Below are 23,390 nucleotides of genomic sequence, written 5' to 3'. Positions count from 1 at the left end.
GGCAGGTACAGCAATGGCTTGGGATGATCGCCCACACCCCACGAACACGATGGAGTTTCTTTTTGCTTCCACATTATTTAAAGTGTGCGTTGATCAGAGGTTTAGCCATCATGCACTTGTTTGCATCCTGATCCCAAGCGGTGGTGAGCCTACTGACAATTCCAAGGCGACGAGATCACACACACCTCCAACCCATACATGCATACATACATACCTGCACGAAAGCAAGAGGCAAGAGGTGGGTCTGCCGTCTCTCGGTGGAGCTCGCAGAGAGGGCAGTTCTCGTCTGACCCAATCCATGCCAGAATTTTGCGAGCTAGTTGGGCCAGCAGCCCAATCAGGATGAGAGGAGAAAGAAGTAAATAGAACTAGTGCGAGAGCTATTTACAACAGTCGTAATTGGCCTTGGAGGGCAACGCCATCGAACCAAACGTATTGACAGTCCTCGTCTTCTTCAGGGCCGCCCTCAACTCGCTGGCTTGCCACCACCTCCCAATCAAGAAGATGGAATGACCTAGACATTTTGGAAATAGACTCGAGAATTGTGCAGCCCTGGCCAGTATGTGTGGATGATCAACGAGGTATTATAACTAACTGATCGAGGCCTTTGTGAATTGTGATTGTGACCCTTGCCCTTGATACGACGGCTAGAGATGAGGATCCCTAGGTAGACAAAGGACATCCAGGCCACTTGCATGGTTGCATGCCAAGGGCGAAGGGTCTCACACAGCAACCCAATTAGGTCGGGAGCTTAGCCTGCGTGGAAGGAAAAGACTGTTAGCTGGGAAGCAGTTGTTACGCAACAGGCGAGGAGAAGAAATTAATTTATCTTGGATTTTTATTACACTTCTATTATCCAACCCTTCTATTTCTTATTCCATCCTTTGGATGGGATCAGAGTTTCCCATCCCACAAACATTCGGATAAAAGGTTTCCAATCCGACAAGCATTTAGATTGACGAGGTGTGATAAGCATTCGAATAAACTTCTCATATCCATGTCTAACATTAGTGAGATAGTGACCATATCAAGTTTTGGTAAATATCCTAACGTTAGGGTTGTAGCCCATGAACAGCCTATACATAGCACCATAAAATGCAATTTACCTGACAAAATGCACGGTTAATTTAGGAAGAAACAAATTAAGGAAAGGAAATTAAAACCGAAGATTTACCAACATTAGTTCGAAAGGTAGCAGGAGCTGATTAGCAACCAATGTAACAAGAATGTTTAATCAAAGATGGCAACTCTTCTTGTTATACAGAAGATCTATTCCTGCGATCATCAACAAACCCAGATTTTGATGGGCGTCCATTTCTAAGTAGGACAAAAGGGAAGACTATCCAGCAATATAAGTCTGAACTTCTGATACAACTCTATTTTTATTAGCAGAAGTATCATAACTACATGTTATCTGCTGAAATCCAATAAAACATACCACTTCATCCTTAAGAAAAGTAAAACTCAGCTACTAGACATAAAACTTCACCATCATCATATTTACTATTAGTCCGGAGGTCACCTGCACTCTTATTATACCTCAAGAGTACAGTCAAACTGGAAGAATCCATGTAATGGACCACACTGAAAACAATGATGCCATTTTCGGAATTCACTGAGGTGTTTGATGTCTACAATGTCTTAGGCGGCCTTCGAACTGATCGGAGCTGCACAGAGTTCTCAAAGCAGTGATCAAAGCCATAATGTGGGTGCCTCTCATACCATGTGTCCTGCTGCACATGTGTGTCCCAATGTTCTCCACTGCTACTCTGGCCATACTTGTGCACCCAGCCAGTCCCGTTGTGCTGCTCACCCCAAGTGCGGTTCCACCGCTCCCCGTACTTCCCCTCCCACCATGTCTCCCCCTGCTTCACTCCGTGGCTATTCTGTCCAAAATGCTCATCCCATTTATCCCCCCATTTTGACCACCCATCACCTTCTGACCGTTCCGCCCATTTATCGGTGTACTTCGTGCTACCGCCTCTGCCGTCATACTTCTCACCCCACCTGCAAGCAATAAGAAAATATGTGAATCTTATATCTGATTCAGTTGCAAAAAGTCATAAGAAAGCATGTCTGTAGTGTTTCAAAGTCTTGTAAGATACGATAGGTTGTTATGGCAAGGGTAAAGAAACTAATAATGCACATCCTTCTGTCAGATTTTCAGTATGCCCTAGCATCCAACTCCCTAAAAGTAAGTCCATCAAAGTTTATCTTCATTTGCAACGTTAAGAACTGAATCAGACAATCATGTCCATAGAATAGAAAAGGTAACTAGAAGCACTAATAGCACATTGCTGCTTGACTCCTACTATAATACTGTTTATCTAGCAACCGTTCCAAATGAACCAATTTCATGAATGGAGACTTTATGGAAAATCATGCAGTCTATATGAATTAATTGTTTTGGATTCCTTTTCACTACTCTAAAAATGACTTTATCATTTTCTGTCATTATGGCAATCCTATTCAGTATTGTAAAAATGATTGGATACTTTCTTGCCATTATGACAAGGCAATGATTAATATATGAGACAGTTCACAGAGAGATTTCAACAAGGAGCTAAATAAGATAGTAATACTCTTGCCTTTCATGCCAGACGTGAGCATGACCAGCATCCAGTGGTGTATTTGGATCTATGCAGCACCATTTATGAGCCCACTTTTCAGCCTGACCAGAAGCATCATAATGCTCAAACCATTTTTCTTGCCATTCACCTCCCTTACCATTCTTTCCCCACTTGTCTGCAGTCTTCTCCATATGCCTGAGGCCACTTGCAAAATCCTGCGGGTAAAGATGCATATAACATATTCCAAAGTGTGGACACACGGAGCATTGCATTTGTGGATAATCACACTAACAAATGAATAAGAAACTTATTTAAGATGAAAGACAACTTAAGAGAACTTCTCCGATTCGTACATGATAATTATTTTTGAGAGCAGATCTTCCCCTTCACAACAATAAAGAGTCAGCACAGTAGTTTCATCTAAAAACAGATGGGATATTCAGCCTACCTAAAGGAGAACAGGGCGCAGGCGCGCATGCATGTGTATAGGAAACTTATCTTAAATTTATATTCTTAAAGTTAGTTGCGATAGAAAGAAAAATGCATCACAAGTCATGTACAAAAGAGAATACTAAAAAAATTAAGGTTCACCTGCCACATGGATTCCTTCCAATATTCATGCCAAACATTTCCAGCTGCATCACGTCCAGATTTCTCAGAGCCAAGTTCCTTGTGATCAAACTGATCCGAAGCCTCCCAATATTTATCTTCCCACTCAATAGTCTCATCAGCACTAACCCCTCGAGTCAATGTCCACTTGCAAACCACTCCATCTGGCCTTTGTTCTATGCCTGTCTCCTTCCACCACTTTGAACCATCTGGATTCACTCCATATGATGATGCCTCATCACTCTTCTCAAGGGCTTTGGCAGCCTCAGCTGCATGCATTTGAAATAGAACATCGAGCTTCTTTTCTTCCTCTCCACTAGCCAGATCAGAAGTGGTCTTGGAGTTCACATCTTCAACCTCAAAAAGTGACTGGAGAGGTGGAAGAGAGGGCTTATGCTTGTCCTCCAATAAGGAACTCTCTAAAGGAATTAATAGGTGATCAGCAGACTGTTCCTTTTCCATCAATAAATTGGGTGGTTCTGTATAGGAATTTGTTTTCTGAACTGGCTTTAAGTTAGTGACATCTTCTCTTGGTTTACTACTATTGGCAGGAGGAGGGGACCATGACCAAAAATCAGGACCTGGAGTTCCCTGGGTAGAAGCCCCTGATTGATAAAGAAATGAATTCCCAGCCTGCAGCCCTAGCCGAATTCATGAATCCTAAAGTTAGAAATGGAATATGCTCAACCACTTAGAATAGATCTTTTTTTTTAACTTTAATCATAAAGTTATCAGTTCAATATGATTTAAAATCTTCATAGACATAATATGACAGAGAAATAAAATCTTGTTGCCTATTCCCGTAACAACTTGATAAGATAACTCATTTCCTGAAAGAAAAAAAGATTACACCACTACCAAGTAAGAACATAATAGCAGACTTGTGAAAATGGAAGTACTAAAATTTAGATGTTAGTATATGTATAATTGTCAATCTGCAGGTATTAAAATAATAGCATTTCCTTTTTTTAGTAGCTTCTTCTGAATCAGAGTACTACTAATGATATATGGCTAGTGTTACAGAAAGCAATGTCAGTTGAACCAAACTATGTCCCATAAAGTTAATCTGCTTCCTAGAGCTACCTCCATGGTTTTCCTCTTCTCAAGCAAAATAAACAGTTTGAATCTAAATTCTTCGCTAGCAAATTCCTACATCTTCTAGAATGAACCAACAGCAGGATCATTACTACAATCAGATGGCCACCTGCCAAACACAATTGCAATCTAATTGTAAGCAGTCAACAAGGCCCTATCATTTTCTTGATTTCCGAATAGCTTAATTCTTAGGCAGCATGAAAGCTACTCCGGAGTGCATCACAAAGAAATGAAGTATAATACCCTCATCCTTCAACTGATACATACACTTCTATATAGTAGATCGCATTATTATAACTTTCCAATTTTAACCTATTCGGTTCTATTATCTACAGAAAATCTGAAAGAAGTAGCAAACTAAACTATCACATTTACTCTGATGGAATTCCAAATAGAACATAAGGTACCTTGCTGTCCCAGAGCAGTACCATCCGGAACCTTTCCAAGACGATCAAGTCCGTCTGATCCTGATCGGACGGCATCTGAGGGTGGCTCCTTGGGAACGACGGGGCCTTCCTTGATCAGCGCACGAGCAGCTGCGATCGCGGCGGCGGCACGATCGATGACCTGGAGCCGTTGGATCCGATCCCGCTCCTCCTTAGGAACTTCCAAGATTTGGTGGAACCTCTCCGTCTTCAACTCCAAGGATTCTTCCTCCTCCCCCTCCTCTCCTCGGGATTTGGCTTGCTCGGTGATGTATTGGAACTCCCGGGAGCGGCGCTCTCGCTCGTTGGCATTCTTCCACATCTCGAGGTAGGAGCTACCTCCGGCGCCGCCATCGGAGGTGGTGGATCCGAGGCGGAGGTTGGACCGGGGGCGAGGCCTCCGGATGCTACGTGGCGACGGGAATTGGGGGACGCGCAGGGTACCGCGAGCGCAGGCGTTAAAGCACGCCGACATCGGAGAAGGATTAGTGGACGGAGAGAAATGGTGAGGGGATTTTGAATGGGTTGGGTTCTTGTATATTGATCTCTTTGTGTTTTTGCTTTCGTTTTTTTATTTTTATTTTTTCTCTCTTTTTCTTTTCTTTTCTTTTTCTTTGTCGCTCGCCTTGATATCAGATTCTCAGGTGAAGGTGGTTATGCTTGGATTTGAAGGAAGCGAGTGACGCTTCCGTTGGGAAAAGGGTGGGAGGCAGGATGGGATATGGAGATGCCGACGTGGCGGCAGATTATATGATCGGTTTCTACCTTTTCGGGTTTTGGCCAAGAAATTGGGAGCTTATTGCAGCTGGAATATTGGTACCTCTTTATTTGCTGCCAAATGAAATAAATTATTTTCTCCTTTTCTTTTTCGTTTTTTTTTTGGAGGCAAATCCACAGTTCAAAATATAAACTGGAGTATTGTCGTATTTTGCATGTCTTGATCACTCTTTTTCTTTTACCCTATAGAGATTTAAGTTGGACAGAAAGAGCTTAAGAAAATTCTATCAGTTTAAAGTGCAACATCAAGAAGAATCATTTAGTTTCTCAAAACAAAGAAAAAGAATTATACCAACTACCTTTACATTGTACAATTTGTATATCACCATATGAGCTAGACTAAAATATACCAACTACTGTACTCCGGTTTCCATAGTCGGCTTGCAATCAGATAAAGTACAACAATATCTGCGAATTCACCTTTTTTTTCTTTTTCTTTTTCTTGCAAAAAGGAGGTAAAACTTCGGCTTGAAATATGGCAAATACAACAATGTATCATGATAAGATCAGATATTGTAAAAGAATGTAAAACAAAAACTTTTTTTCTTTTTCTTTTCTTTCTCCTATTGAAAAAAATCAGTCGGAGGATAACTGTAGTTTGCAATACATAAACAGCTGATCATGTAGTAGTGTACAGGAAAATAAACAAGCATTGGGCAACCAACAGTTCATGTTTGAGGTTGATACAAACGTGTGCACTATCTAAATTCAGATCAGGTAGTTGTTGGCTTGCCGGTAACTTTTTGAGCGATCCAACCAAGGCCATCATACAATCCATCACCTGTGAGGGCACAGCAGCCCTGTATGTGCCAGTCGTGGTTCTTGATGCTGTGAAGGGAGAGGGCATCAGTGATCTCAGCAGGCGACATGGCTTCCTTAAGGTCTTGTTTGTTTGCAAAGATGAGCACCACAGTGCGCTCGATATCCCCGTGTTGAAGCAACCGGAATAGCTCGTCTTTCATAATGGAGATCCGTGCTCGATCAGTGCTGTCTATTACAACGATGACTGCATGAGTTCCTTGATAATAAGTTGCCCATGAAGTTCTCAGTCTTTCTTGTCCTCCAAGATCCCAAACCTGGTTTTTGAAAAGATAGCATTCAATACTGGTTGCAATTCAATTGCCAAGACCAAGAGAGCAAGGATAACAACTCACACTGACCTATCATTATTTTTCTAGTCAAATCACTAGTTAGTAACTCAGGCTGCTCTAGCTGATAAAAGTTTCTATATTCAGGTCTCATAGCTTGGTTTAAAAACAATGTATGTGCATGTGAGTACAACAGTCAAATAATGTCCACCACTCCACCTTAATCATTTATAAAATAAAACAAAGTACATATGAAAATTTTCATAGTGCATAAATTTCCTACTTAATTATACATTCTAGCATAGAAAATGTCTTGGAATCGAGGGCATAAGGGCATTAATCTAGCCTTTTCTTGCATCATTCTCACATGAAAGATGTCCTAGCTGCTTGAATTGTCAACACCATACAGAGAGTTCCAAAAGGTTTGTAGATTTGCACTGAAGTGAAAGCTTTCATATCTCAACAAGAACAATGCAAATGACGTCTTGTGGAAAGACTATACTGCTACTTTTCACTCATCAGAAAGCCATTACTCCCACTTCTTAATGTCTCATACCAATACCTTAAGCAGTGTACAAGATATGGATGTACTCACTAGCTTACATTAATTCAAAGAATAATATAGCAACAGGATTCGATATTTATATGGAGGGTAGTATTGAATGAAACCACAAGTATAAAACTGACTCCATTGGAAGTTACTGAAGATAAATATACAAAGAGTCACTTGTTCTAGTTCCTTTTACTTGAAATTAACATAATTAGGAATGCTTGTGCAACTGATTTCACAGTTGAGGCCTGGTAAAGACTAGAAAAAATAAGGATAACAAAGCAAGTAAACAAGCATTACCCAAGCAGGTGTGAATAATCACTTCATAGCCTTTCTTGGCAATACTTTTTCTTCTTATTGATTACTCATTATTCATTTAATGATATAAACTTTCTTTCAACTAGTTAGATCTTCATTGGGAATTCCAAGAACCTTTAATCCAGCTCTAACCTTGTGTTATTGGAAAAGAGGATTGTATAATAGAGACAATATCAAGGAGCTGTCATTGTATTAATAAATAACTTCTGTTTAACAAAGTGAAAACACTCCCAGAGTAGTTGGCTTTTTAGAACCATTCTCGCCAAACTCCATCATCCATCATCACAAAGAGTAAGCTAAAAGGAAAAAATCATACCATGTGTCATGACCTTTGGTGGTGGTGTTATGATTATTCTTGTTCTGATATTGGTGTTGTCTTGGTTGTAAGTGGTTGAATTCTGTTTTGTTGGTTGTGTATGTCTTGCAGTGCAATATTAGAAATTTGTGTTCATGATGTGCTGTAAAATGTAAACAGGGAATTCTATTCCCGTAGGGTAATAGTTTCACTAAGTTTCACAATGAAGCAAAGGCAACGCCTTTCTCTTCCAAAAGTGTCATTCACTTTTACTTTCGGCTTCTACTATATGAGAAATATCCACCACAGGTCGATAAAAAAGATAGAATAATTTATTTATTTATTTTGATAAATGATAGAATAATATATCCCCACTAGATTACATGATAGCACATAGTATATACTATCGAGATTTCAATCTAAAGATAGGTACATTTTCTTATTTTAGCTAATTCGACCATCCACTATGGTCATCCCTAAAAATCGATAATCCATCAATTATCATACTTGAAACCCACCAATCTATTTCAAAATGGTCCAGGCCTTGATAGTAACACCACTTGACTATCGCAATTCGTAGATATCTCTAGACAAAGTTTTTCTTACAAGTGTCCGTTATCAAAACCAAAAGAAGAACTCCTCAGATCTCAAACTTTCATCTTCACATATACACTTCATAATCAACCAAAATTGTTTCAAATACAGATCAACATTGTTCCGCTCCCTATGTGCAATTTCAGCTTCTATTCGATGACCAATCTTCATTCCCCCATATTCACTCAAGTGCACTAATGTTACAAAAACTTTAACGGCAAACAGATAAGCAACTAAAAGAACTACAATATAAAGGAGAGCTAAATAAAGGAGGACTTGCTCACCTCAAACCTTATGTTCTTGTACACAACCTCCTCGACATTGCTTCCAATGGTAGGATTCGTGTTCACGACTTCCCCAAGATGCAGTTTATACAGCGTCGTGGTCTTCCCCGCGTTATCCAATCCAACAACCACAATCTTGTACTCTTTTCCAGGAAATAGCATGAACCAGAACCTCGAGACGAAGGCCCCCATCTTTTCCACTTCCAAGATCCAATTAGCTCTACTCAAATCTAACGACAAAGACAAAGCGATCCAAAGCTAAATCATCCGATCCGAAACCCTAATTTTACCATCCATCGAAGGGAGGGCAAATTAGAACTGAAGATAAATCGGGAACAAATCTCACCTTTATACGACCTCTAATGGCGACGATCTGAGCGTTTTCTCTGACCCTTCTTGGAGAAGAAAGAGAATGAAGCAAAGAATTTTAGGCAGCTTTCTTCTGGAAGCATATGTGTATATATATATATATATATATATATAGATCGCCCGTGAAAGCGGAGACGATGGCGTGGACTTCTGTAGGTAACCGCGTTATGTTGACAGGGATCGTCTGCAAAACCCGATGTAGGAAATACCTACAGTCTTATACTTGGCAGGCCAAATTGGGCCGGCCCATCCCATTGCCTCTTCGTCCACTTTGGATTTCTCAAGCCCACAAAATGTTAACATAAAACTAGTGCTCGATAACGATAGCGTCAAGATTCGTGACGAGACCTTCATCGGACGGTGGACGTCACACTATCCCCGCCGGCCAGTAATAATCGTGCTCATCGCCCGACAACACCCGAGACAAAATTAGTGGTCATAGAATAATGTCAAGATTGGCATAGTATTATCGAATGTTCTACAGAAAATGTTGCTACATCAGCCAACTAAGGATTGCCACGTCTCCCTATGCAGGGAGTTTCCTATACCCGGGGCTGTAGACACCAATCGCATGATTCCCTCTACCTCGCCTCTCCAAAATGCTCTCCAAACCGTTTTTGGTTTCTTCTCTCCCTTCTTCTCTATTTCTTCTATCTTAATATAAATCAAAACTTAGTATTCACATACAACTCAACACTAACCTCCCCTGCCTTTATATACACCAAAACACTTATTAGTATTCACATACAAAACTTAACCTCTTCTTTATTCTTTTTTATCTCCTCCTCATGGAAACCACCCTCCTCCTTCCTCATGGAACCTTAAGAGCTCTCCCTGCATGCCGAAAACCGGCACGGGAAACCAATTCAGGCCTTCTAAGATGGAGCTATAAGCCGAAATACTCTTCCTTAGTCGTCGCGGTTATGGTGAGACCTAAGGAGACGAGCAGAGGAACCATGGCGGTGGCGGTGGCGGTGGCGGTGACGGAGGAGGAGGAGAAGAAGAAGGTGTACCGTGATAACTGGTTCGACCGTCTCGCGATTCGGTATCTATCGAAGAGTATCCAAGAAACGACTGGTTCGTTTGTGTTCTTTGGTTTGATCGTCTTAGTTTTGTTTATTATGTTCTTATCTTGTGTTCATCAACTCGTATAGTAACATCCAAATGAAGTTTCTTTCTATGGATGAGCTCTAAAAAGTTTGAAGGTTTTCTTACAGCTGATATGGATGGCCTTTGCAGGAATCAGGAACGAGAAGGACGGGTATGAGAGCTTGATCGAAGTGGCAAGCGTAGTCTCGAGGAGCTTTGATGCCAAGAGGCAAAGGGAGGTGGTGATCCAATCTCTTCGCAACGCCTTCCCAAGTTTCATGCTCACAATGGCAAGTTACCATTTAACATTTCTTTTCTCCAACTAATTTTCTATATACATAGTATCAACAAAATATTGAAGGTACTCGTATATATATACATGCCAGATAAAGATCTTACTACCGCCATCGAAGTTCTCCAAGGAATATTTCGCAGCCTTCACCACTATGTTTTTCTCTTGGTTGGTCGGACCATGCGAGGTAATTAATTTTCTTAAATTCAATATCTGTATCTGTAGTTATGCCTCGGAAAAAAAGAAGAAGAAGAAAGTTTAGCGAAGCCCCTCGATGTTCAAATAGTCTTTTAATTGTAGTTTGTAACAGTTGGTATGTATTCTGAGATATTTAAGGTTTTGATGTTACTCAAAACAAGGTCAGGGAATCAGAATTTCAGGGAAGAACAGAGAAGAATGTGGTTTATATTCCCAAGTGCAGGTATATTGTACACTCTTTCCTTCTTTCTTTCCTTCTTTCTTTCGATTGTTATTATGTTATTAGTTTAAATTTTGTAGGTTCTTGGAGAGCACCAATTGTGTGGGGATGTGCACAAACATGTGCAAGATCCCATGCCAAAAGTTCATACAGGACTCCCTTGGTATGCCTGTCAACATGGTTCCAAGTAAGTCCCCAAGCTCATCAATTCTTTATATGTCTTCTATCCAGTCTATCGGAGATTTCGTTGTAGGCATGTGAAGAGAGAGAAGTGTGCTCAGAAGCAAAGTAAAAGTATGTGAATTCTGGAGGACATACAACTCTCAAGCAATTGTGATTCCCATGTCATACCCCAATGATGCATAGTGTATCCATGTCATTTCAACCAGAGTAAATCAAAACAGAAACACTGCAGTGAAACCCTACAGTATAAAAATAATAATTAAAGGGATGGCACTTTTCAGTGCAAAGGATAGTTAGTCAAAATAATTGTGTAGAATTGAGTGCACCAAGTCTGATAGCAAAAACACCAGGATGAAATAGAGCAAAAAGGTGCTGAAACAAGCAAAAGAAAAACTATTTGCAGAAGAAACTAATCATCAAACAACAGGATTTGGATTGAAATAGTCTCCTACGCTGACAACCTCGCATGCCAAGAGGTTTCAAGATGTCGCATGATATGTCATCGTATTGGCTAGTCTGAATTTAGATGAAAACAATTAGATAAAACTACAGCAGATAAAGGATTCATCATCTTGTCATTTGAATAAAGCTACTGCTAGGATTACGCAAAACTACTAGAAATGAGAGGCTGTGCTCTTTCTAAGGGGAGGGGCCACAAAATAACCACTTTGGGAACACGCAAGACAAGTGTGACCCATGTAATGCTTATGAGACAGAGATAGGTCTATTAAACTATAGATAAGTGTGACCCATGTAATGCTTCTGAGACAGAGATAGGTTTATTAAACTATAGATCAAAGTAGAAGTGGTCAACTTGCCTGCCGTTCCTCATGCAAGTATGAGACGAATCTTCCCTGAGGCAGTGCCTTATTCCATTCACCTCCATGAGTTAGTGTCTGACACCCCAATACAAGTTTCTTCACCCTGCAAGCCCAATATTTATCCATTTCTTCTTCAATTTCTTATCTCACTCATTACAAGCATTTAGATGTTACAGCTTCTGCTTGCATTGTTCGTACATTGCAATGTACTTGTGCATATCTGAATAGCATGCACCCTTGAAAGCTGACAGTCTTATCTGACTGCAAGAAGCACTATAGTGTCTGTATGATGCTTTACATAACTTAGGAAACATAAAGCCATAAAGGTATTTGATTTCAAGGTAAAGAACATAAATCAAACATCGCAAAACAGGACCCAACTGCAGAAGTAAAGTTTACCAACAACTATTATAACCTCATAAATAGCTGAGTTTTCTGGCACTAGAACAGAGCTGTTCATATAAGTAACTGAGAGAAAAGACATTATGGTTTAGTGAACCATCTGGTAATTAAACAGATAGCCCAAATGATATCGCATGGTTGAGAATTGTCTTCAACAATCTGTCTGTGTTATAGAATTTAGTCGGTTGCACTCATATAATTAGCATAACATTAAACAAATCATTCAATCTTACACTTCAAAAATTTCAGATTTCGAAGACATGAGCTGTGAGATGATCTTTGGACAGCAACCTCCTGAAGATGATCCAGCTTTGAAGCAACCTTGCTACCACACACTATGTAATAAAGCTGATTCGAAGAAAATTTGGAAGATCTAATCTTACTTCTCTAACTGCTCATGTACTTTTTTCTGTTTGTTTGCAGGTAGAGCAAAGCAGACGCATGGAATAAATTGTTCTACATGATGAAGAAAGAATTGGATTTACTGCTTCCTACTATAGTATAAGAAAAGGGAAATTGTTGAGGTTTCAGATTCCTTTACACAAAGTTCTGCATGATCATAATTCTAAATCTAGTTAGTATTGTCCATAGCATTCTGTGATGCAGTGTACCATAACACAAACTAAATGTTCATAACTCATAAAAACACCAGTTATGCCATCTAAATTTGGTAAACAGCTTCCCTGGTTCGAGAAATCTGTGATACACCTTGTACTGTACAGGGGAATGTGGACGTAAAAGTCTCTTTTATGCACTTTCGATACATGCATGATCATGCAGACATAACTTCATGGAGCATAGGAAGGATATGACATTCAGAATTATTAGCCTACACAACAAAATTCTTCTTATGAATCATAGGCATCTTTTCACCTCTATTTTACTTGAGCCATTAAGATGCTCTGATGATGCAATGAATAGACTGATACAGGTATCTGGAAATCCACAAAAAATTTCTTGATGCACGTTGATAGACAGGATATCACTTAATGATGCATCGGAATTATATGCAAATAGATTCTGCAGCATATATTAACGGTTGAAAGATATAATCCCCAGTCAGTGCAGTGGCACTGCAGCAGATTCACAAGTGGGTCATGAACTTGAAAATATAAAAGTATATCTGCAACTTTTAGGTATCCAAGACAACCAGCATGCTCCACTAACTTTTCTACAAGATTCTACATTTCAATATCACCAAGTGGGCTAGAGGCTAGTCTAATGTCTCCTTGATGCACTTCAAACAGCAGGATCCAACCCCAGAAAAGCACCAATCAAGCAGCCTAGATCCATTTAATCATAGAGATTTTTTTTTCTTCTCAGTGGAGCAACATTCTTCCGTAGCTTCTAAGTCAAAATTTCAATAATAATCTTTTGCTCGACTTACCAGGTTGAGAAAGGCACTTACCAGCCTAGAGATTTGATAAGAGAGCAGCTTAAGTGACCAACATAACAAAGTCTTGAAAAGAAAGGTTTTCATGGAACTTCTTACAAATGTAAAGAACCGCTGGAGGTGATATCATGGGCTACATATTTCCTAGATGGTGTGTGTAATAGAACCATCCATTAAAACAAGTACCACCAAATATAATTCTTCATATTGCTATTGCAGTTGATGGTTTAGCAGGGCAAGAAAAAAGAATGTATTTAACTAAGTTGGTTTCTGATGGGAGAGAGGGGCAGAGCTTCATAAGAGTAATTACTGGTTACCAAATCAGCTTTACAAAAATAAACACATAAGGACGAATAGAATAATTTCAGGAAAGGAATTATTCAAGTAACTCAACAAAGGCTAAGTTTATGAAAATCGAGGCCTGAAACTTATGCCATATAGAAACCAAATTAAACATTCAGTGTCAAAGAAACTGGTTGAGGCACTTTTTTTATTTTAAATCCAAATTAATAGAAGACTTCACCTGGTAGCATGATATGCCAAGTTAGATACCAGCATGAGCCAGAAATTTTGATGGATCAAACAAAAGTACAAGTAGGACAGAACAAAATTAACTCATGGAAATTGCTGATTTACTCATGAACTTTGCATCTCTAGGCCTCCCAAGATACATTGAAGATTCTCAAATGTTCAATCCAATCTAAACTCTTTCATTGTTTGCATGTTCTCTTAGAAAAGGCGGAAAAAAAATTGGTCACTGAGACTGCTTAAGCTATTCTATTGAACTAGATAGGTTAAAGATAAATAACTATAAATTGATACTCTATCATATATAAATACAAGCAGAAAAAAGCATGCACGTAATTTTTGTTTCATTGTAGCAAGCTAGTTGTGGAAGAGCATTACGTATGTTCCAGAATTGGATGGAAACTATGACCATGCCTGATAGATCTACACCATCGGCATGCCGGCTAGGTAGTAGAAAGGTAAATTATTGTACATCGCCTTTCCTTTTAATAAACCTCTTTAACATCTTATTTTAGATTTTAACTGACTTTATAGTGCACTAAACTTCTACATATAGTTAGCTGTAGGGCAATGTAGTTCTTCTATGCATGCTGCCCCCGCCCCCATATGGGAAACTCTTATTCTGGAAGAACTCTTATATAGTGTAAAACTTTTGACTTGTAACTTAAAGAATAATATACATCTAGACTGAAGCGAATTGATATGCACGTCAAAATTTAGAAATATATTGCTTTAACTTATGAGAGTGACTTCAAAATTATGCAATAACATCACTACCAGGTATACATTTAAGACTGCAGATTCTCAACAGGCCACATAAATTATTAAGTTTACAATCTCAATTTTGATACACCAAAGATTTCCAAATATCCTTCTGGTTAAACTGAAAATTGTAACATTTGCATTCCAAAAGTTGAATATGGCATAAAAATCTGCATTAGGATATTAAAAATGTGTGCACACGGAAACTTGTAAATATACATATATCTGTATAAAATCTGAAAGAGATGACATTTTGCTGGCTGTATCAGAGAAATAAGCCCAACTTGCCTCATGTTTCCAACAGAACAGGATTGGCCTCAAGTCGCTGTGCAAAAGCTTCACAAATCTCCCTCATAGTTACTTGAAATACATTCTTGGTTAAATCTCCTGCAACTTTCTCTTCGTCCAGTCCAGAAAATATTTGATTATAAAGAAGCAGCACAGCTTCATTAGACTTGGATGGAGGTAGGCCCAATTCAGATCCTTTATCTTCCAGAAAGCTACAAAGTTTCTCCTTGTTTCCCTCTCCATTTCTATAAGCTGTCCAATCCTTGAAAAACCCTTCGGTCACATCATCAAAGATATTCTTATCAGCCAAAATCTGCAAACATTTTTCTTTCAAAGAATTAGCATATACTCCTTTATGTGGAATGTTAGGCGCATTTACAGAATAGATGAGTGCTATAATCAACAAAAATAAAGGTCCATGTCAAATATCTTACTTACCTTGTATTGAGAAAGTTACTTACCTGATCATTAGTCCTTTAGGCTTTAGAAAGGTCAATGTCATATATAACTTTTTCAGGATCAGTAATGATATTCATATACTGTCTTTATACCTAATTAATGTTATTTCATAGTAAATACATTAAAGGGATTAGTAGGGTCTCTTAGATGAGTTCTTCAAATGACGAGCAAAAGGTAACAAATTTTGCCCCACTATATTTCTCAAAAAGAAAACAACCTTTGAAGAAAATATCCAAACAATCCGATCAACATGAGAGGGAGAGAGAGAATATAGAATGGGGAAGGGGAAAAGAACAACTAGATAAGATAATCAAATGAACTACAACAAGAAAATATCAGAGGTAAACAGAAGGGATAACTCACCTTCTTTAACTTAGCACCATTGATAACCTTAATATTCTGGATTACAATGACATGCCTTTTAGCTAAAGCATCTGCAAGATCTTGCAGAATTAGCTGAAGTAACTCTGCAAATTGAGCCTGGCCCAGCTGTTCTTCTCCATCTGCTCCATATTTCTTCATAATGTTGTTGAGAAGATCACTGGATTCTGCTTTCCATAGATCAGAGTATCATGAGCAAAAGTAGCTACAAGATAGCTTATATAAAAGAGCCGGAATGGCCATTTATCAGCTACAGAAATCCAAGGAATGGAACTCATATAGAAGGAACAAGACAAACCTGAGAAAAGAGGGACTCCTAGTTCCACCCCCATACTGGTTAGAGCATTCCGCATCTCACTTTTGCTGATCTTTCCTTTATCATTTACATCCAGATCAGTGAATAAGTCTTCAGCCAGCATAGCAAAATCATCTTCATCATCCAAAATTGGACGCAGGGCACGTCCATCCAAAATTGATATGACAAGAGGATCATCTAAAATTAAAATTGGACTACAGTCACATGTGGGTGGGTTAAAAACATCTGAAACTTCATAGCAGGGAAAGAAAACTCTAGGCCTCCCTTTAAGGCACATTTTTCAAATTATAGCACCTTCCGTGAGTCCACCAAATGCTCAATAATAGGAAGAACAGACTGAGATATAAAAGTTTGCTACTTCTCGCCTGAAGATAGGACTAAACACCCTAAAGTAAATCATCAAAATAAATGATCTCGAGCAGCAGAAAAGTCAAGATGCCAACCCGTCCCATAAACACCGATTGGATCAAATAGTTTGTTGGTCAAATCACCATATTAAACAGTCCAACAGGTCAACCAAATCCGGCTTTGATAAATCTAATAAACAGATGAAAGGAATCTGACTTCTTAGACACAATATGAACTACTACGGCAAATGCAACACATGTATTGAAATGACCATGCAAAAGAGACATACAGAAATATAGAGACAGCAAACATGATATGGCCACATGCCCAGATGCAATGTCCTCATCTCAGTTAAAATTTTCAGAGGGATAATGATTGCTATCTCGGTTCACTTCCACATGAACAAAAAATGTTGGATCCTTAGAAACAACAAAATGCAATCTTTCCATTCATCGTAAGATTGTTTTGTACGCCTCCTAAAGCATATTCCTTTCCACCATTGTCATTACAACAGCACATTTGAATAAAATATTTAGTCAAAATTAGATCAAATTTTCCACAATACAGTGCAGTTCCTTAAGGAATTAGCCCCGTAATAACCACATGGGCCATTTACAAGACAAATCGGATCATGCAACAAACAAGACCAAATACCAAAATAACCATCTCAAATTATACCATAGACAAGATTAAAATTTACAAAACTGAGGGAAATAAAGAGTAATTAGGGGCAGTATAGACCTTTTAGCTCGTCTGCGAGGGCAAGGAGGTAATCTTGCACCTTCTGCATCCGAGGTTCCGCGTCGACGAACTCTTCAGAGAGGAAGGCGTCATCTCCCCCGCCCATCCGCTTAATCGCCGCCGATCGGACGGTCTCAGGCAAGGAGACGCCGTAGAGGCGGGCCGCCGCCTCCGATTCCGCCAGCTCGACAAGCTTGGCGCCGGTGACGGCGCCGTCGGGGATCGGGAAGTGGAGATCGCCGCCCCTGAGCTGGCTACCGTCAAGCACCGTCAGCCCGCCGTCAGCCATTTCGAAGAAAGAGAGAAGGGAGGGGGAGGACAGGAGACTTCTTTCTATTCCTTTGTGTTGAAATAGTTATAGAGAGGCTTTTGATTGACTAGGCCTAATGGGCCTTAGAAATAGCCCAATAATTACACAGCTAATTCTTGTACTATAGTTTAAGCCCCACGTCAATTTGACGCCTAATTAATTAATGCAAAGGATAATTACATTTAGACACCTGAACTATTGCACATTTTCATATTAGACTCCTCAATTTATTTTTTGTGGCACTTTAATCCCCATACTATGTAAAACTCCTCACATGATTAATTTTACATGCCTGACCGTTTTACCTTTATTAATAAAAATGAAATAGAAAAAATCTAAGAGTAAAATATTTATTTATTTATTTATTTTTTTATGTACGCGTATGAAAATTAGATAATAGTTCAAATGGTCTAAAGTCCAAATGTAATTAACGCTCAAAGAAAAACTTTCTTAGAGTTGACATTGTCCAACTACGTACTCTTGTTGATCAAAATCTACGATCATGACCTTCGCAGCTCTGTCTCTTCTTTTTATTAATATATATACACGAATTCTTAATCTTTAAGCCAAATTGAATATGTTAGTTTGATCCAAATCTAATCACGCTATATATTTCAACCCATGTGGTGGTGATAATAAACGACATATAAATAGATGATTTGTTCGTATGTCCTCTCTCACTGGTCTGAATCATTCTTACGACTTTAATAGCCAGCCAACTTCCAAAATAGACCTTCTACTAAACACCAAGGAAGCATGACAAAAACTGGAAGAAGACGACCATCAAAATTTAATCATCTATGTGACATTTTAAAGACCTGGACCTGTTCAATTACGGATCTAAGCAATTAACTTTAATGGCCCCATTAATTGGCCGGAGAGAGAGAGAGAGAGAGAGAGAGAGAGAGAGAGAGAGGGATTAGCTCCACCAAAATGCAAAAGGAAAATCCACTAAAGTGTTGCTTGGTTCTCAAGGTGGATGATATGTAGGAAAAGTAGGAGATGTGGAGTCTAGGGCTGTCAAAATAATTGAGCTATGCTCGATTAAGCTCGGCTCAAAAATATGCTGAGCCGAGCTTGATTATTAAAACTATGCTTGAAATTAAATTCGAGCCAAGCTTGATCCCAAGCCGGCTCAATAAGGCTCGAATATATATATATATAATATGAGTAATATCAAATTAATATGAACCATCAGATCAAAACTCTTTTACCAGTTCAGAATTTCAACCATTATTTTCTGACACAATTATCTTTATTATTTGTAATTTATATTTTGATTGCTTGTAGTTTTTTGACACAATTATCTTTGTTACTTATAATTTATATTTTGGTTCCTTGTAGTTTTCTAACCCATTTATCTTTGTTGCTTGTAATTTATATTTTGGTAATATTTATATCTTTATAGTTGAATTAGATTTTATTTCAAGCTTGATTCAAGCCTAAATTAATTCAAGCTTGCTCAGGCTCGAAAATGATTTAAAATTGATAAGGCTTGAAATTGCTAATTAAGTAGCTCGTTTAAGCTCGAAATTGGCTCGGATTGAAATTATTTTAATTCAAGCTTGATCACAAAGACAGGCTTAAAATTAATTTCAATCCAAGCTTGATTAGAGCCAGGCTCGATCAAGCTAGTCTCGTTTACACCCCCTAATGGAGTCTATAAGTCCATCTAATTCCAAATGAGTCCAATGCACACTAGAGATTTGGACGAAGTCTTATGAAACAATGAGATCCAAAACATTTGGGCATTGTTTATAGTACTCGTGTACGTAATGGTTAGTCTTTTCGAGAGCAAGAATGAAGATACGGACAAGGTCTAGTTCCCAATGAAGCTACCCATGCATGTTTATGAGCGTTGGCAGGGATGAGCAGTCTCGGAGAGAGCGTTAGCGGTGGTTTGTCTACATCTACTAGGATGAGTCCATAAGCTAGTTGAGCTATGCAAGTGGCTGGGCTGGTCGTCATCTCCGTAACGAAGCCTCTTTTTACGGCTAAGGTGCACTCTGATAGTTGATTAGATTTTACCGACCTCCGGATAGAGGACATAAGATAAGGTCCACTTTGGCATATGAATTATGTCAAGTTGTTATTTGATGTACGTCTCGTTTGTTATCCTCTTTGATTTAAGTGATCAATTCAACCCCCCCTTTATGGTTCAGAAAAAACTAGAGAAACAATTATGTGGACCGAAACAGCCCAGGCAAAAAATAGACCATACGCAACCACCTTCCCCTTTGCTCTCAATCCCACTTCCATTTCTATGGAAACAAAGCCTGCGAAGCCCACCCTCAAGACTCACACTAGTACGCCATTCTGATACGCGGTGGACCTAATCTTGCTACACCGATGATAGAAAACCCAAGAGAAATCTCTTACGTGCGTGGGGTCTATGACTACTACCAAAATCCCAATAAGATAAGCTTTTGCAGTTTGCCACCTAGGAAAGCAAGTATAGCAAACTCACCTGCCTCTCACTTAATTCTGGGCCCAAGTAGTTCTTATCTCTCTGCGGATATTTTAGAATGTACCACGTGAAGTGGTGGAGCCTATGTACACCGCTCTCGCTACCAGATCAGAGCCGTTGAATCCATCATTCGATATTTTAAGACCGTTAATTATACATTGATCCGATTAAGCTATAAGCACTGGGAATATACTCGTTTGGGAAATTAAAATTTTAAAAGACGAGCTTGCGGCGGGAAAGGAGGCGGGGCCCGGACGACACGTCAGCGAGGTCGCGGATGGCGTCCGCGACGAGATCCTTGAAGATCTGCCGCTCGATGTGGAGCACAGCGTCGGAGAGCTCGGCAGAGGGGTGGGACCACCCGAGGTCCGCGGTCATGTCCTTGCGGATGGCGCCGCACGTGACGTCGTTGAGGTCGTCGGCGGCGACGGGTTCCTGGATCCGGCGGAGCTCCGCCCAGACGCGCCGCGCGAGCGGCCGGCCGGCTGGGTGGGCCGGAGAGGAGAGGGATCTGGCACGTGCGAAGGCATCCCAGGGGGACACGTGGCGGGCGCGGTCGAGGATCTCGGCGACGGTGTCGAGGAGGAGACGGCGGTGCAGCCACGTGGGAGCGGGCGATCGGTCCTGGCGCTTCTCGAGATGCGCGTAGGCAGCTGAGTGGGCCCCGCATCGATCGGACGCACGGAGGATCTCGGACACGTAGAGGTAATCAGGGTCGTCAGATTCGGGTCCATCATAGAAATCCTCTGATCCGATGGTTCTCGCTTCTTGGCTCCAGTGGTCCTCCTCCCAATCCACCAATTTATCTATTGAACACGAAAAGATTTATAATTATTACTACGAAATTTACAGTAGTAATATTATTCTATCCGCCTACGTTAGCATTTGCCTATGTCACGACACTAGCGTGAACTGCGGCTACATAAATCTTTCTCCACTGTGGGTTTAAAAGATCGAAGGAACTTAAAAAGGAGCGTTGCTAAGATGCGCCGACAGCTGGGCATGAAAAAGCCACATGTTATGCTAGCCTGCGCTATCTAGCCTACGATAGCACTCGCCAACACCCGAATTCCAACGAGAACAGCGGCGAAAGGAACTTTCATCAACAACGTTGCTAAAATGCGCCTAGACTAGTAGGGTGAAGTTAGACAGGTGATGAGGAACCCGACTAAGATGCGCGATGGGTGAGTAGGTTAGAAAAAGCACGCGTTAGCTGTCAGGAATGCTAACGTGGGTCAAAAGCCAAAAGGCTGCGGTTTTTGGGTTCATACCTTTGAAGTCGATCGCGCGCTTCGTAGCGGGAGAAGGCGAGCTCTCGTCGCCGAGGAAGGACGAGTCGAGCACCGACACTGGGCTCGGCTGCTGGTCCACCGCGGTAACCTGCTCCGCCGCCGTCATTGCGGCTATACTGCTCAAGAGCTTATCGCACCGCTCTAATAAACTCCGCCCTGATTTGTAGTCCTCCGTCGTCGACCTCTGCATCACAACTCCACCGTTCATTTCATTTCTTATAAGGACTTGTTAATTTTAAGAAAAGGAATCGATTGAATTAATACCTCGAAATCGGAATTGCTGATGCTGCTATCGGACATGTCGTCCTCCGCTGGTGAGCGCACCCTATCTGGTGTCGCTCTCCGATTCCTCGGCGATCGGACGGCCAGGGGATCCTGTCCTATCCTCTTAGGGCTGGTCTTCGGAGAATGGACGGATGAGATCCTCCGCTGGGGCTGGGGATTCTTTTGCGAGTCCGCATTTATTAACGACCTACGCCTCACCGGCGAGCTTGGATCTGGCGACCTCGGACTCCGATTCCTTTCATTGCTACTCCTAATGGGACTTCGGCGAGCAACCGGCTCGCTGATTTGGCGCCGCGGCGGCTTGGGAGCGGGCTTCATGACAACGATTGGAGAATCGCCGAAACTCCGGCGACGATTAGGGTAAGGGTCGCGGTCGTATACGAGGTTGCGGCGGAGGTCGATCTGGCGAGCGGGCGGCCTGGAGTGGAGGAGGCCCTTGAGCTGGAGCGCCTCAAGGATCTGCTTCAACGTCTCCAGATCCTTTGCTGGCTCGTCAATCCCTCGCATCCGGAGGCGGCGCTCGATCTCGCCGTAAAGCGTGATGGAATCGGTTCGCTTTGGATCCGGAAAGAAGTCCTCGGCGTCAAAGCAGCTTTTCCTCTGGAGCGACGGATATGAAGTTCTCGGAGCCGGATCCGACTTCTGGAAAACCCTAACTGGATCGGGCGACCTGTGGTTCTCCGGCAGAAACTTCTGGAATGAACTCGGGTCCACGAAGCGATAGTACGAGGGATCTCGGGGAACTCTGGACTCTGACGCGGATCTCCGGAGCTCAACCGGCTTGGACAGCTCTGCACCAACAGCGCAAGGTAGCGCATCGAGTCCCATTAGCCGCGCCACTACGCTTGGCGACCTCCTCTGCCTCTCCATCTCGTCTTCCTCTGAGTTAGTGGCCGCCACCGCCGTCGTACGGATCTCGCGAGGGCGGAGCTTTCCCTTCGCGTCCACGACGGCTCGGCTATCGAGGGAGAGCCTGGGGGATTCTCGAAATTTCCATGGAGTTCTCGTCCCATCCTTGAAGTCGAACACCGGGAGCGGAAGCAATGGCCTCGCCATTGCATCCGGAGACGCCGCAGGCGAAGGAAATCTTTGGCTCACAGAAGCCTCAGATCTCTCCGATGGCGATGTCGATCCCCCGACCTGAATCCAACGAAACCAAGGTAAGAAATCCTCAACAAAAAAGAAACAACTAAAAATCGCATAAATATCCAATCTCCAACACAGGAACACGACGAAACAGAGACCAACCGTGGAGGAAGGAGGAGCTCTGGTAGAGTAGATGCGTTTCCCGGCGAGAATCTGGTTCCGATCGAAGAGCTGGAGGAACCCAGCCATGCAACCCATTTGCTTCTCGATCTCCCTCTCGAGGTTCTCCTCATCGCCAATTTCCCGTACTACCCCTGGCGTCATCTTCTCCGGTAAGTCCCCTCTGCCCCCTCTCTCCTGCTTCTCTCCTCTGTTTTCCCTCACGCGAGCCTTGAGCAGGCGATTTTAAAGCGGTGCCGAGGCTTAAATGACTTGAGTACCCCTCAAACTTTATCCCAATGGCGAACGGGTTCTGTAGGAGGTTTTTTGTTTTAGGAGTTCGTGCGCGGGAGAGAGAGAGAGAGAGAGAGAGAGAGAGAGAGAGAGAGAGAGAGA

At 41.3% G+C, this 23,390-nt stretch overlaps 5 protein-coding genes across 7 annotated transcripts; 1 reads left to right on the top strand and 4 right to left on the bottom strand.

Annotated features, from left to right (window-relative positions):
• Positions 1-1,283: 1,283 nt before the first annotated feature.
• On the bottom strand, positions 1,284-5,389 carry LOC140786269 (protein LIKE EARLY STARVATION, chloroplastic). The gene is made up of 4 exons (XM_073134568.1): positions 4,682-5,389; positions 3,162-3,820; positions 2,589-2,785; positions 1,284-2,007 (listed from the first exon to the last, which is right to left on the bottom strand). The coding sequence occupies exons 1-4, from the start codon at positions 5,172-5,174 to the stop codon at positions 1,632-1,634; spliced, it is 1,725 nt and encodes a 574-aa protein (XP_072990669.1). The 5' UTR covers positions 5,175-5,389; the 3' UTR covers positions 1,284-1,631.
• Positions 5,390-6,002: 613 nt separating this feature from the next.
• Positions 6,003-9,098, bottom strand: LOC140786270 (uncharacterized). The gene is made up of 3 exons (XM_073134569.1): positions 8,952-9,098; positions 8,606-8,835; positions 6,003-6,552 (listed from the first exon to the last, which is right to left on the bottom strand). The coding sequence occupies exons 2-3, from the start codon at positions 8,795-8,797 to the stop codon at positions 6,190-6,192; spliced, it is 555 nt and encodes a 184-aa protein (XP_072990670.1). The 5' UTR covers positions 8,798-8,835; positions 8,952-9,098; the 3' UTR covers positions 6,003-6,189.
• Positions 9,099-9,602: 504 nt separating this feature from the next.
• On the top strand, positions 9,603-13,582 carry LOC140787063 (beta-carotene isomerase D27, chloroplastic). 2 transcript variants are annotated; one of them, XM_073135813.1, is made up of 7 exons: positions 9,603-10,051; positions 10,214-10,353; positions 10,450-10,542; positions 10,715-10,776; positions 10,854-10,960; positions 12,429-12,518; positions 12,603-13,582. In XM_073135813.1, the coding sequence occupies exons 1-7, from the start codon at positions 9,763-9,765 to the stop codon at positions 12,641-12,643; spliced, it is 822 nt and encodes a 273-aa protein (XP_072991914.1). In that variant the 5' UTR covers positions 9,603-9,762; the 3' UTR covers positions 12,644-13,582. The 2 variants fall into 2 exon arrangements, 1 of the variants encoding a protein (XP_072991914.1); XR_012108742.1 differs by having other exon boundaries at positions 9,620-10,051; positions 10,720-10,776; positions 12,603-12,733.
• A 1,431-nt stretch (positions 13,583-15,013) lies between these two features.
• Positions 15,014-17,803, bottom strand: LOC140785599 (uncharacterized). Its single transcript, XM_073133510.1, has 4 exons — positions 17,396-17,803; positions 16,289-16,483; positions 15,973-16,157; positions 15,014-15,463 (listed from the first exon to the last, which is right to left on the bottom strand). The coding sequence occupies exons 1-4, from the start codon at positions 17,682-17,684 to the stop codon at positions 15,152-15,154; spliced, it is 981 nt and encodes a 326-aa protein (XP_072989611.1). The 5' UTR covers positions 17,685-17,803; the 3' UTR covers positions 15,014-15,151.
• Positions 17,804-20,283: 2,480 nt separating this feature from the next.
• LOC140786287 (uncharacterized) lies at positions 20,284-23,342 on the bottom strand. Of its 2 annotated transcripts, none has more exons than XM_073134593.1 (4): positions 22,998-23,342; positions 21,729-22,889; positions 21,444-21,648; positions 20,284-20,978 (listed from the first exon to the last, which is right to left on the bottom strand). In XM_073134593.1, the coding sequence occupies exons 1-4, from the start codon at positions 23,157-23,159 to the stop codon at positions 20,386-20,388; spliced, it is 2,121 nt and encodes a 706-aa protein (XP_072990694.1). In that variant the 5' UTR covers positions 23,160-23,342; the 3' UTR covers positions 20,284-20,385. The 2 variants fall into 2 exon arrangements, with proteins under 2 accessions (XP_072990694.1, XP_072990695.1); XM_073134594.1 differs by having other exon boundaries at positions 22,994-23,227.
• Positions 23,343-23,390: the final 48 nt, after the last annotated feature.

The sequence above is a fragment of the Typha latifolia genome, chromosome 4 (assembly GCF_019914945.1).
Source record: "Typha latifolia isolate L0001 chromosome 4, TyphaL0001v2, whole genome shotgun sequence".
In the NCBI taxonomy this organism is placed as follows: Eukaryota; Viridiplantae; Streptophyta; class Magnoliopsida; order Poales; family Typhaceae; genus Typha; species Typha latifolia.
The sequence above is the reverse complement of the archived record's forward strand: the minus strand, read 5'-3'. Positions and strand labels throughout refer to the sequence as shown.

Coding starts and splice junctions, on each gene's coding strand:
- LOC140787063 (XM_073135813.1), top strand. CDS start 9,763: ATGGAAACCACCCTCCTCCTTCCTCATGGAACCTTAAGAGCTCTCCCT. Junction 10,961..12,428: donor GCCTGTCAACATGGTTCCAA/GTAAGTCCCCAA, acceptor CAAAAATTTCAG/ATTTCGAAGACATGAGCTGT. Junction 12,519..12,602: donor ACCTTGCTACCACACACTAT/GTAATAAAGCTG, acceptor GTTTGTTTGCAG/GTAGAGCAAAGCAGACGCAT.
- LOC140786270 (XM_073134569.1), bottom strand. CDS start 8,797: ATGGGGGCCTTCGTCTCGAGGTTCTGGTTCATGCTATTTCCTGGAAAA. Junction 6,553..8,605: donor ACAAGAACATAAGGTTTGAG/GTGAGCAAGTCC, acceptor TTCAAAAACCAG/GTTTGGGATCTTGGAGGACA.
- LOC140786269 (XM_073134568.1), bottom strand. CDS start 5,174: ATGTCGGCGTGCTTTAACGCCTGCGCTCGCGGTACCCTGCGCGTCCCC. Junction 2,786..3,161: donor GGAAGGAATCCATGTGGCAG/GTGAACCTTAAT, acceptor CTTTACCCGCAG/GATTTTGCAAGTGGCCTCAG. Junction 2,008..2,588: donor GCTCACGTCTGGCATGAAAG/GCAAGAGTATTA, acceptor TATTGCTTGCAG/GTGGGGTGAGAAGTATGACG.
- LOC140786287 (XM_073134593.1), bottom strand. CDS start 23,159: ATGACGCCAGGGGTAGTACGGGAAATTGGCGATGAGGAGAACCTCGAG. Junction 21,649..21,728: donor TCAGCAATTCCGATTTCGAG/GTATTAATTCAA, acceptor GTTGTGATGCAG/AGGTCGACGACGGAGGACTA. Junction 20,979..21,443: donor GCGCGCGATCGACTTCAAAG/GTATGAACCCAA, acceptor CGTGTTCAATAG/ATAAATTGGTGGATTGGGAG.
- LOC140785599 (XM_073133510.1), bottom strand. CDS start 17,684: ATGGCTGACGGCGGGCTGACGGTGCTTGACGGTAGCCAGCTCAGGGGC. Junction 16,484..17,395: donor CCTCGCAGACGAGCTAAAAG/GTCTATACTGCC, acceptor TTTTAATTTTAG/ATGATCCTCTTGTCATATCA. Junction 16,158..16,288: donor AGGAGTCCCTCTTTTCTCAG/GTTTGTCTTGTT, acceptor TATGGAAAGCAG/AATCCAGTGATCTTCTCAAC.